The 12484-nt window shown below is 32.7% G+C and overlaps 2 protein-coding genes across 2 annotated transcripts in view; both read left to right on the forward strand.

Annotated features, from left to right (window-relative positions):
- Positions 1-12484, forward strand: part of LOC139497596 (neurotrypsin-like) — a 30035-nt gene that overhangs the window by 8123 nt on the left and 9428 nt on the right. Inside the window, exon 3 of the mRNA XM_071285830.1 lies at positions 11997-12135. Within this exon, the coding sequence (XP_071141931.1) occupies positions 11997-12135 (139 nt within the window). The remainder of the gene's footprint in view (positions 1-11996; positions 12136-12484) is intronic.
- Positions 8648-10486, forward strand: LOC139498365 (uncharacterized; the record flags this gene model as incomplete). The annotated part of the gene is given in 2 exon segments (XM_071286747.1): positions 8648-8754; positions 9405-10486. Coding segments are annotated over 2 exon segments (422 nt in total), but the record flags the coding sequence as incomplete, so codon positions are not given.

Consider the following 12484-nt stretch of genomic DNA (forward strand, 5'->3'; position numbering starts at 1 on the left):
GAGTCTACCCTTTCCTGTACCGTTTTCAATTCTTCTGGTAGCAAAATTTTCAATTCCAACCAAATTTTAATTAATTTCTTCGCTGTTCCCTGGTAAAGATTATGCATCGGGTCTATAATTGACATCCTGATTGGATCAAAGTACTCCAGATCCCAAAGGGGAGAATATCTGAGACCGTATTTGCTTTCTAGACTGTCTTTTTCTGTTTGTGTTTTTGCATGTCTTATGAGATGAACCAACTGTCGCTGATGAATTAAATCCCGGGGTATCCAATTTTCAACGTCAAAACCACCATATATTTTCCTACCGATATCACCAGGAAATGTTTTCATGCATTTGGAGCATCCTAAGGTAGCGCCATGGCCTAAAAATCCACATACTTTCCTTGTTGCAGGAATATCGCAGCCGAAACACATCAATGCTAACTTGAAATTCTGTTTATCCTTTTTACTTTGAAAAGAATTCGACGAAAAACCGTGTATCCATACACTTTTGAGTTCATCTATAAGTGGGTCAAGGAATGTTTGTAGACTTGGTTCTTTTCCCATATCCGGTATTATACCGATGAGAACGACATTTTCTAACTTAAAACGTTCGTTTCTTGGTAAATTTAAAATTACAGCGTACATAACACCTACAGAATACTGAACATGCTCATATGGCTGGAACCAGTCCAAGTTTATCATTAATCCATAATGTCTCTCGCTACACAAAAAGTTGTTTTTCTCTGTACCTTGGAATTCTTTCCAAATTCGTCCATCGTAAACATCTGCAAAAAAACCTTCTTCTTGTCGTCTTGATCTCCATTTTTCACAGTTCTTTTCAAATTCAGGAAGGTGGACAAGACTTGAAACTGAAGATTCCAAAGACTTATAACAAAATGTTTTATAAGGATACAGCTTTCTGTTCCTTTGCAGCTGAACAACTTTCAAAAGAAGTTCTCCACATACTTTTCTCCTTCCGATCTGTGGATGATTTGGGAAGCGAATATTCTGACAGGTTTTTGAGACTTGTTGACCCTCGATAATGTGCATACAGTCTTCGTAATCATATAATTTGTAACACTTCTTGCATATGACATATTTAGTAAAATTATCTTTCTTGAAACCGATATCTCTATATAATTTGTATACAGAAGCAGGAAAAGCAGCTGATGTTGTTGCAATTGCAACATTTTCTGCAGACAAAGCATTGAAAAAATCGCTTAAAAATGAGAGCAAACGCTGGATTGCTATATCTGGAATAATGTGACAGGCCTGCCATGTACAAACAAAAATCAATAAGGACATTAAAAGGGAAGGCATATTTGAGCGGCTACTGTCATGATCACCGATTATAGTCTGAAATTGACGTGCATCGTCTCCTGTGTTGAAATCAGAATCAATGTCTGCGATCGTTACATTGTCCCAAATTTCTTCTTCTTCGCTGTCGGATTCATCTGAGTCGTGGTTAAGCGCCTGCAAGTTACTTTTTAATTTTGCCTTTATAATAGAAATTAATGGTCGGTCATTTTCATCAGCTGATGATGCCAAATCGGGGCTTGCTGTTTCTTGGTTGTCATCTATCGAAGTTTCCTGACTTTTCAATGTCTTACTACTACAGTGCCATATACTGTTATTATAATATTTAAGCCGATGATTTTCGAAATGCTGCTTCCCAAATATGTCATTACAACCAGGACATTCCTTCTTTCCTCGTTTCCTCTGAAATTCCAAATGAGCCGTTGACACAGGCTGGTCTCTTTTTGACATTCTCGCTGAAAAAATAAAGACAGCTTTACTTCTCAGTGTAAATATTAAGAAACAGAGTAATATTATTTTAATGTACATTGGTTATTTGTAAAATAATAAATAGGGAAATACACTTTTTATCGAAGCATTTTCAAATATAAATTGAATTCAGATGAAATCACTGCAAAAATTTAAAAGAAATGGAAAACTAAAGTCTCATATTTTCATTTATTCAAAGATTTATGTACCCTTCAATCGTGAACATAATGTTAGAGTACTTAAGTTGCTAAAGTACCCAGATCGCCCATCCCGTTTTGTTTTGTCATAGTAAATGTTGAACTAGAGGCCTTGGTAACCCTGTTTGACACTAAGTTAGATGAAAAAACCATCCAAATGAGCTTAAACTGATTTTTTTTATCTCTATAACCATGGATATTAACCCATATACAAGGCCATTTGTGTCAATGTCGAGAGCAATTGTGAGGCTTGCTGGTGTTATTTTCATGTCGTATGTTTGCTTATGCTGTTCAAACGACAACTGATAAGTTGTGTGTTTAAAGATGCAATAAAGAAAACGAACTTATGTTAATTGTACTGTTGCATCATTGTTCCAGTTTAGGGGAGGGTTTATCCGCTTACATGTTTAACCCCGCCACATTCTGTATGAATGTGCCTGTCCCAAGTCAGGAGCCTGTAATTCAGTGGTTGTCGTTTGTTGATTAGTTACATATTTGTTTTTTCAATCATTTTTTGTACAAAAATAAGGTCGTTAGTTTTCTCGTTTGAATTGTATTGTATTTGTAAAGTCGGGGCCTTTTATAGCTGATTACGTGGTATAAGCTTTTCTCATTGTTGAAGGCCGTATGGTGACCCATAGCTCTTAATTTCTGTGTCATTTGGTCTCTTGTGGAAAGTTTACTCAATGGCAATCATATCCGTAATTTTTTTTTATAATTACAAATAAATATGTAGTGCCAAGAATTTTAGTATCGATATATGGGATATATGGGATATGTCTTCATAACAAAATCCTTACATTACCAATTATTGTCTAATATAATTATTAATACAAAGCTATTGTATTTTCCTGAGACTTATTTTATTACACAATCTGAGACTAATATATTTATCTATGTCCAAGTATACAGTAATTATGACAGTATATTTTTCCTCTTTCAATTACCATGTTCATGTATGAGGCTGTCTATCGGTCACCATTTATAAGGACATGAATAGGGTTTATAAAGGAGAGAATAATGAGACCAAAAAATATACAAATGTAACAGAATAAAGATGTGATGAAATATGAAAATAGATTGATTGATTGTTGGGTGCTTAACGTCCAGTAGCAAATATGTCATGCATGTTTAGGACGAATATTATAGAGACCAATTGAAATGCTAACAATATCAGATATTGAACTTTAGAAACGATAATCTGACCCCCTTCCATCATTACCACCTACACTCGCATATATACATCTTTAAATAAATATTCCAATTTGGTTTCATGGTGCCCCAATTTTCCCGTCAGAACTCAAGGTTCTAGATCCGCGCCTGGACTACTGATGCAAAATTTTATTGGACGATAATAATATGAATAGAAGTTGTATGTTTGTATTTTTGCTATTAATAAGAAATAAAAGTATCTATACATTTTTTTTTTGGGGGGGGGGGGGGGGGTTAATTTTAATTTCTATATAAAGGGGTCTTGAATTAATTTTCATTCTTCAAAAGTAGGGACATGACGAAAAATCAGAAATATTCCCCTGCTGCCTCCCTCCCCCCAATGAAAGAAAATGACAGTTTCGTTAGATTGTAGAAAGTTGTTCCGAAAATTTCACCCTGAATTCAATATATAAAGAAGATTTTCATTGGACAATGCGATCATTTTTGCCATACCGTAAATTTAATTATGCGATTGCATAAACATTTTTGGGATTGCATTTATAAAAATGCGATAGCATAAATAATTATGCAATTGCATAAATAAAATTGTGCAATTGAAAAATTAATCAGGCGATTGCATAGGACGCCATTTATGCCATCGCATAATTATTTATGCGATTGAATTACGCAATCGCATAAATGATTTATGCGATTGCATTAAAACACGATTTTGACACTATTCCCGCGCCATACAAACTTAACATGGTCCGTAACATATACATGCATACCTGGAAAGTACAGAAAATAAAATACATTTTTTTCTGTTTTTCTGAATAATTTGAAGACCCTTTTCCTCATCAAATCATAATGCATATTGATAAAAAGGTATTAAACTTGTGCAAGGGCTTTATAGCCAGTCAAGGTTGTCAAAAAACCGTAATAGTCAGCATTTGCATTCCAACTGAATAAAATTAATGGGTGTAATTACTTAATCTGATAAGATTAGATAACAGGGGTCCGTGAAAGACCCTGTTCACACTAGCATTTGTTTTTATCGATCTAATTTGAATCGATCAAAATAAAACCAGTTAGCGTTCACATTATCTTTAATCATATCGATCTCTATCGGTCTAATCTGAACCACAGCGTTCACACTACAATTAAAAACGCAATCGATCTAACCTTTTTGCCCGTAAAAATGTAAACACTGTGTATAAATAGAACTGATTTATCAAATTCATGTGCTGATACACTGATACACACACTTGGGGAAAACATGGATAAAGTTATTGTTCTCTTGAATCACAATTTAAAATTTTGATACTGGTGTTATTGCAGTTTTCTTTAATTTTGAAAAAAATAACTGTAGCAACGAAGTTACAACACGACGCCGGAAATACTGCGGTTCCTGCAAACAAACAAAAATCAACATAAGAAAAGAAGATACAGATTTCGCAAATCTATGCTATGGCGAAGACAACATGTTTACAGTTTGTTTTAAAGGTCTTTTAACAGAGAAATATGGGTTAAACAACGAACCTCTGAGATAGTTTTGCCGCTATACATGCGCATACGTTATTTTCGATTCAATCGTACTAGTTTAAACCGATCTCTGCGTTCACATCTAAAGTAAGATCGGTTTACTTTAGATCGATTCAAACTAAACTACCTCTTTTGGTGTTTTACTTTAGACCAATTGAAGATCGATTCAATGCGTTCACATTAGCCCTTAAACCGATCTAAAGTGAACCGGTCTAGTTTAAATCGATAAAAATGTCCTAGCGTGAACGGGGTCTAACACTTATCAATTCAAAGTTTTAAAAAGTGTTGAAATTTTAGATTTTTGGAATTTTGATCAAAGTTTTAAAATATCAAAATTTCAAATTGTGTAAAAGTTTTGAAATTTTGAAATTTTAACCAAATTATTAAAATATTAAAATTCTAAATATCGTTTATAAATTTGATAGTTTAGGAATTTGATCAAACTTTTAAAATACTAAACCTAACGTTCAATTTTGATTATTTCACTTTTTGAAAGTTTGATTTTTTAAATTTTTGATTAAAATATCAAAATTAGAAAAGGGGCGAAAAGAGGCTGTAAACACTGATGTAAACACGGCTCTGATAACAATCATTCTTAGTTATAAATAAATAGCACGAAATATATCAAATCATTTTTAATTACAAAATAAATAATGAAAAGAAGAAGTCGGTTTTTTTATGAAACATATTAGACATCACATGGGATAACAGTATCCTGAAATTTTAAGGTTGTGCATCTATCAAAAAAAAAAACTATTTAAACCGGAATCAAATAAGTTGATTTAAATCTCTTATATAAGGTTAGCGTTTGAGATAAATAATTTAGAGCTATTTGGTGTTCCCAGTGCCCAACATCTAGAAGTATAAGTGAAAACTGACCAACTCGCAATAAACCAAATAGTATTATTCGCCTTTTTGACGTTCCTGGTGAAGGTAGATCCAGAAAGAGCGCTTCGGTCGCATGCAACTTTAAACGTTTTGTTTTCTTTTTTTATCGATTGCATGACGATACTATATTGCCTTTTATGATTTATTTCAGTTCCAAGAAATGATACGGAAGGAATACTTAATGTATAGCGTCGCAATGAACGTTGTGCTAGGCGTGCTTCAGCTGGCCCCTAGACAAAAAAAGTGTACTGGTTCAGTGATTATAGACGTCCTACTAAACTCCGAAATTTAACAATGAACTAAAATTAAAATCATACAATCATAAAAAGGACAGAGGCTCCTGAATTGGGACAGGCGCACAAATGCGGCGGGGTTAAACATGTTTCGTGAGATCACAACCCTCCCCTATAACTGTAGCCAATAAAGAATGAAAAACACACAGTAATACGAAGAGTAAACAGAAAAGGAAATACAAGTCCTATGTCAGAATAGGAAACAAAAGAAACTAATCAAAATGACAATGCTAATAATAAATAAACAAAGGACTACTATATATAAGGCTAGCAGTTACTGCCATACGCCAGCTCCAGACCTCAATTAAACTAATTGGAAGGTTTTATGTCTTCATTATGCACACTCTCTCCCTGTTGCATTTATTGCTAATTTGTTCCGGAACATTCATGAAATATTTGTCACTGGCAACAAAAAATCGATAATTTAAAATAGGTTGTTTACATACAAATTACGAAGAAACGTAGGATTCAATTCCCTTGGACAAAGTAGCCCTTATAGATGGATTTTGATATGTTTTAACTTCACTTTGGCCAAACACCTCTTCAATTGTTTCAACAGCAGAAGGTCACCTATAGGTCTTCAATGCAGCGAGAAACTCCCGCACAGTGGCGGATCCATAACTTTTCATAAAGGGAGGGGGGGGGGGGGGGGGGGGGCGCTGACTGACCTAAAAAGGGGGGGGGGTCCAGCCATGCTTCAGTGATTTCCTTCATAATCAACCAAATTTTCCCCCATGAAAGGGGGGCCCGGCCCCCCTGACTCCCCCTCTTGATCCGTCTATGGCGCACCCGGAGGCGTCCTTCAAATGTTTATATATAGCTAATATAAGACACTTAAGTTGATTAACCATTCCAGACCCTTTTGTTTTCCACATAATTAATTACCAATCATATTGTCATAATATTGTTTGTTGTAAAATGATGCCCTTTATATGTTCTTGGTTAGATTAATAAAATTCTTATCTTATCTTATTACCATAATTGATAAGTTCCAGTTCGAAAAGTTCAAACAAGAAAGATTTTGAAAGCATAGAAAACTGTGCATATTATAATCAGCATGACTTTTTCAGATTACAATACCAATACTAAAAATTCAGGCTAAAATAAGGCTTGCACATAGTTATATACTTTAATTCAGTCACGGACCTGTGATATCGCGGATGTGTTCTATTGTATACAATAAAAACAAAATGAAGTTAGCGATCCCTTTAATTTCGTAATGGTAAACTTTGTAACACTTGTGTTTAGGGAGCAACCATTTAACTTCAAAGGGAGGGGAGATGTTTTTTTGTATGAGTCGGATTCCTCCCCCCCCCCACTTTACGCTATCAATATTTTTTTTCAATTTTTCTTTACATCTGCTTGACCAGAATATTTTTTTTAGAAAAAAACTCGGTTCCTTAAATATTTTATTATTTTTTTTTTAACATCTGTTACAATTTTTATTGTAAAATGAAAAACATTTTGATTTTTTTCAACTTGATTATTGTACATAATATAATCAAATGAATAAAGGGAGATGATTACGCACTTCTGAATATGCGACCTTAATTTACTGAAAGATAGAAAAAGGAAAATAATCATCAAATATCAAATGTATATGAATGATAAAAGCATGTATCATAATAAATCAGTCTCTTTTTTAACCGTCAAATATCTATACATGATGATATTGAAAGATTTCTTGAACTGGTAATTGAACAATTGGATTGGGAATTACGTGTTTTTGAACGACCCCCCCCCTTTTTTTCCCAAAAAAAATCCAACCAAACACCAAAACAAACAAAATAACAAAAACAAACAAAAACAATATCAAATAAACGCGCTTAGTAAAAAGTAAAAAGAATGATTCGACCAATCCCAAATTCCTCCATGAATATCAAATGACCGTCAATTTATGACAGTATCCAATTTCTTTCTTTACCCTAATTGATTAATTGTAATTACTACATCGCTTTTTTTAATTCTGAGATGTGGCACGTGACCGTCATTTGGTTAAAAAAAAAAAGGTCCGTTTCAAACTTGAAGTAAGATTTTGCCTCAGATTCGGCTATAGCTCTGTCTTGAAGGCATCACTTTGATGTCGAGATGGTTAACAGCAATAGAAGCGCAGTTCCTTTCCTTTTTTTTTTATTTATGTACTTACTTTTTAATCAGTATATGCATGTTCGAATATCATTGAGAATTTTTCCAAAGCTGTCGTTGAAAGCGTTTGTTTGCGTCTTAATTTAAAAAAAAAAATCTTCTATTATTCTTCTAAAGGTTTGCAGTGTTTTTTACGAAACAATTGTACACACCATATATATGTATATAAATTATATCTGATATAATTTTATTGGTGATTATATCTACATATTTTAGAATTAAAATCAAAATGTATCTTCATATAAAAAAGACAAAAATGACACAGAAATTAACAACTATAGGTTACCGTACGGACTTCAACAATGAGCAAGGCCCATACCGCATAATCAGCTATAAAAGGCCCCGAAATGACAATGTATAACAATTCAAACGAGAAAACTAACAGCCTAATTTATGTACAGAAAATGAACAAAAAACAAATATGTAACATATACACAAACGAAAATCAAATGAATCACTGGCTCCTGAAATGTTGGCGGGATCCCAACCCTCCTCAGTTTGTGTATCAATGAGTAACATATATGGACCTATCATTCAAACTGTACAGGTTTTCGAGGCGTTATTCTGTTGTTTTTTTTTTGTTATTTCATTAAGGCTTTGGCAGTGAAGTATTAATTTTAGGTTTGATATTTTCACATAGTTCTTTCTTTTTCTGCAGGTGGGATTGAAACGTATTTCAATTCTGTTAAACAGAAGGAGATAATGGAGTTAACAGGGAAAAAGGAAGAACATAATAGAAAAATGGTTCTCTATGGCCGAAAACACAGGGTATGTGCTGAATTAACACTTGAGACAGTTTAAGTCATCTGGATTAGGAATAAACATCGGTGATAATTATTCTTAAGATAGGAATTTCAATAAAGATTGATTAAAGACACATTGAAACTTATATAACAGTAAGGAGATGTTTGATGCTTTTGATGAGTTCAAATGAATTAAACGTAATCAATTTGTTGTAGGCAGTTTGATTAAGAGATTTGAAGGTTCATGTAACTTTTCCGTATATTATGGTTAATTCATGGTTTTCATCTGTATATATTTTTTTGTAAATGAGAAAATTACCATTTTAACAAATCGCTTATTCAGAGACGGGTCCGGATTTTTCGGAATAAAAGGAGAACGCCTTTTTTAAAATCTGTTAAAGAGGGCGGACCCATTTTACCCTAAAATCCCACTGTATTTTTTAATCCGAGTTAAGGGACCCCCATGATACGCCTATGCTATATACGAAAACAACTGTACAAGGTACCAATACTTAATTATTCGTTATTTATAGCGATTTCAATTTCGTTTGTTGATAGTAATGCAAGGGAAATAATCCAAATTATACATCATGTGGTATTTATTTAAATTTTTATTTCACCATCTTCTGAGTTTAACATTTAAGGTATACTGTACATATGTGTCTTTTTTTTCAGAAACTTATCAACCGAAGAAGAACCCTAAAAGAAAGAAAAATTGATCCAAAGGAGGAGGAAAGGTTCATTAAAGCATTGGAGATTGAAACCATGTCCTCAGAAGATTCCGATTCTGAGGACGATTCTATCTTCGTTACACGTCCTATGTCGTGGGTGTCGACGGAGTTTAAACAGCTGATACAGCGTTTGGATAGAAAATACGATCGTACGTTAAACGCTCAGGGGAAGAGATTAAAATCCAAAAGAACAGTCGGGGAGCCATCAGATAGACCGTGTCCCAAAAAGCCCAAGGGACTGGAGTGGATGTTTGGCTAAGGTGACATGGAGTTTTGACCATCAGTCATTTCAGATACATGTATATGTACTAATAAACATTTTGGCATACATATATGGTCTTGTTTAACTTATTACGACGAATTAATTTGAACTTATGTTGCCGTCTCGTTTTATTTTGTTAAATTGTGTTTATATTCAGTTTCAGCTAAACATGTAAAGAAACACGGGTCATTCTCCTTTAACTTAAAACCATTTGATATGCTTGGTGGGATAGGGAAGCGGCGTATTGACACGCACGCGCCGCACACAAACATATTTTCACTTTTGTACACAATTGTTTATGTTTTGTAAACTTTTGTTCGCTTATTTTTTCAATAATGTACATGTTTATTTTTAAATGAAATGTAGCATGTGTATGTCATTGATTGTGATTTGTTATTCATTTGTTTTGTCTTATTATTTTTGTCCACTAAAACTATTAATCAATTCACAAAATTCTTTACATTTATTTTTGTGGTTTTTATAAATAGATTTGCTTATCCTGGATGCCCCTTCTCACGAGGAACAGGGTATGGCGAATAATGAACATATATGTACATGTCATCAATACGCTGACTTCTCGTAAAAAAGAAATCCTAAATTTAATGTAAAAAATGAATATAGAAGTATACAGAACACGTTTTCAGTTTGTCTAGATTTTTATTTATCAAAATAAGGTTTGATCAGAATGTGATGCCGAATATGTAACACTTCTTCAAACATGTAGCTATTTGAATGTGCATAATAAAGAATATGACCACATAAAATGTATTTACTTTATTATTTATACTTGTAAATAACTTGTTTCCCGGGGCTTCTTGTGTAAATAAGAAACATATAATTTCAGAGTTTTATATTGCAAAATGTACTTCTTGAGTATCGGGAATATGATATAGGTGTGCTGCTCGATTTTTGTGTTTATCGTTGCAATTTCGTGATTCTAATTGTTTGGTGTGAAAATATTCTCAGGGCAGTCTTTTCTAAGATTCATAGTCCAGAGTCTTCTGATTACTGATTGATCGAATTACCTTTTGCTGAGTCAAAGTGCCGGTGTCCTTTGTAACGTTTTTTAGCGTTTAGAATATTAGAAGCAAAATGCAGTTCTTTTTTTTCTTTTTACCTCATTACGGAACAAAAAACGATAAATGACATAAAGGCATGTAGCAAGTCAAGATACACCTGAAGCTTGAAACTTTTACAGCCATATGGTACAGCAAATTTGTGCATAAGGTTATGGCCTAAGTCTCACCTAACCATCTTTATAAAAATACAAACACTCTTGTTAATTGTGAATCTTGTAGATTTGTAAATCATCAAACTATCAACATATTTGCACACACCCTTTCCCCTTTTTAATGCTTACAACAATCGAAAAAAAACCAAAAACGAACAAACAAACAAACAAACAAACAAACAAACAAACAAAAAAAAAAGGAAGAAAGAAGTTACTTAGAACATTTGGAACAGTTTATTGCGGGTAATAAATTGATATTAAATATTAAATTTAATGGCAATTACATATGAATAATTTTCAAATTTACGAAAATTTAACAATATTTAATTTAGTATATAAAAAGTTTATTTTAATTATTGCATTTGTAAACTTTAAATTTAATTCACAGTAAATGGTTTAAATCAGAAAAATAAAGACATTTGTTCTGCTTTAAATTTCTAATTTTATTAAATTTACTTAAATTTTCCCTAATTTAAATTTTTCGTTTAAATAGGTTTACTGTAATTTAAAAGAAAATAAATTTTAGATTTATACAACTTTAAAAGTATATGTAAATTGGGTTTATTCTTAAAAGTTTATTGGTTATATTAAACTTAAAGTAAATACGGTGTAAATAAGATATTTTCAAATGGATTATACTAATGATAAATTTTGAAATTTTAAATATATATTAGCTTTTATATGGATATAATTTTCTAATAAATGCATCATTTCATGCAGTGGGTGTGTCATAAGAAAAACTCTTTATTGAGGATACCACTGTAAGCTATTTGAAGATATAATCAGTGTTTTTCTTTTGTTTTTAAGAGAATAAAGCTCTTTTTTTCAATTTTTGCGCGAGTTAATTAGCTAAATCAGCCATGATAAATTGTTTCAAAATCAAGGTACCACAAAGATCCTGAATATTTTAATATGAATATATTTGCATATTTATAAGGTAAATTGTACATACATCTTCCTAAGGTATTTAGTGTCTGTTTACGAATAATCAATTGCATATACGATTAACACATCAAGTGTACATTATGTAATCGATCTTGCAGGTGGCTTGCGTATACTATCGGGTTCGACTGCGAATCAAGGACGACTGGAAATCTACCGGTATGGTGAATGGGGAACAGTTTGTGATTATCACTTTGATAATAATGATGCAGAAGTAGCCTGTAGACAGCTAGGAATTTGGTGTGTATTACGTTTGAAGTAGAATGATACATGTGAAAAGCAATTCATTGTTTTGTTTACCTTAATATAACCAAATCAACGAAAGACAATATAGGGTTTATCATTTGACATTTAGATTGTAATATCCAACTAAGTTAGACAAGGGAAACTATTTGGTCATCGAACTTTATGTCCATGTTATATTATAAAGCAATACCAATCGTATAGGAGACATCGATGCATTGGTACACATCATACAATTTTTATCAGCATTTTCATTTGTGCTCTTAATCCTTTTCTCATCTTTAGCACATGGTTACTTTTCTTTGTCAAGTTAAGATGCTTTGTAATCGTATTATACATGTTTTAC

The sequence above is a fragment of the Mytilus edulis genome, chromosome 12, assembly GCF_963676685.1.
Source record: "Mytilus edulis chromosome 12, xbMytEdul2.2, whole genome shotgun sequence".
NCBI lineage: Eukaryota > Metazoa > Mollusca > Bivalvia > Mytilida > Mytilidae > Mytilus > Mytilus edulis.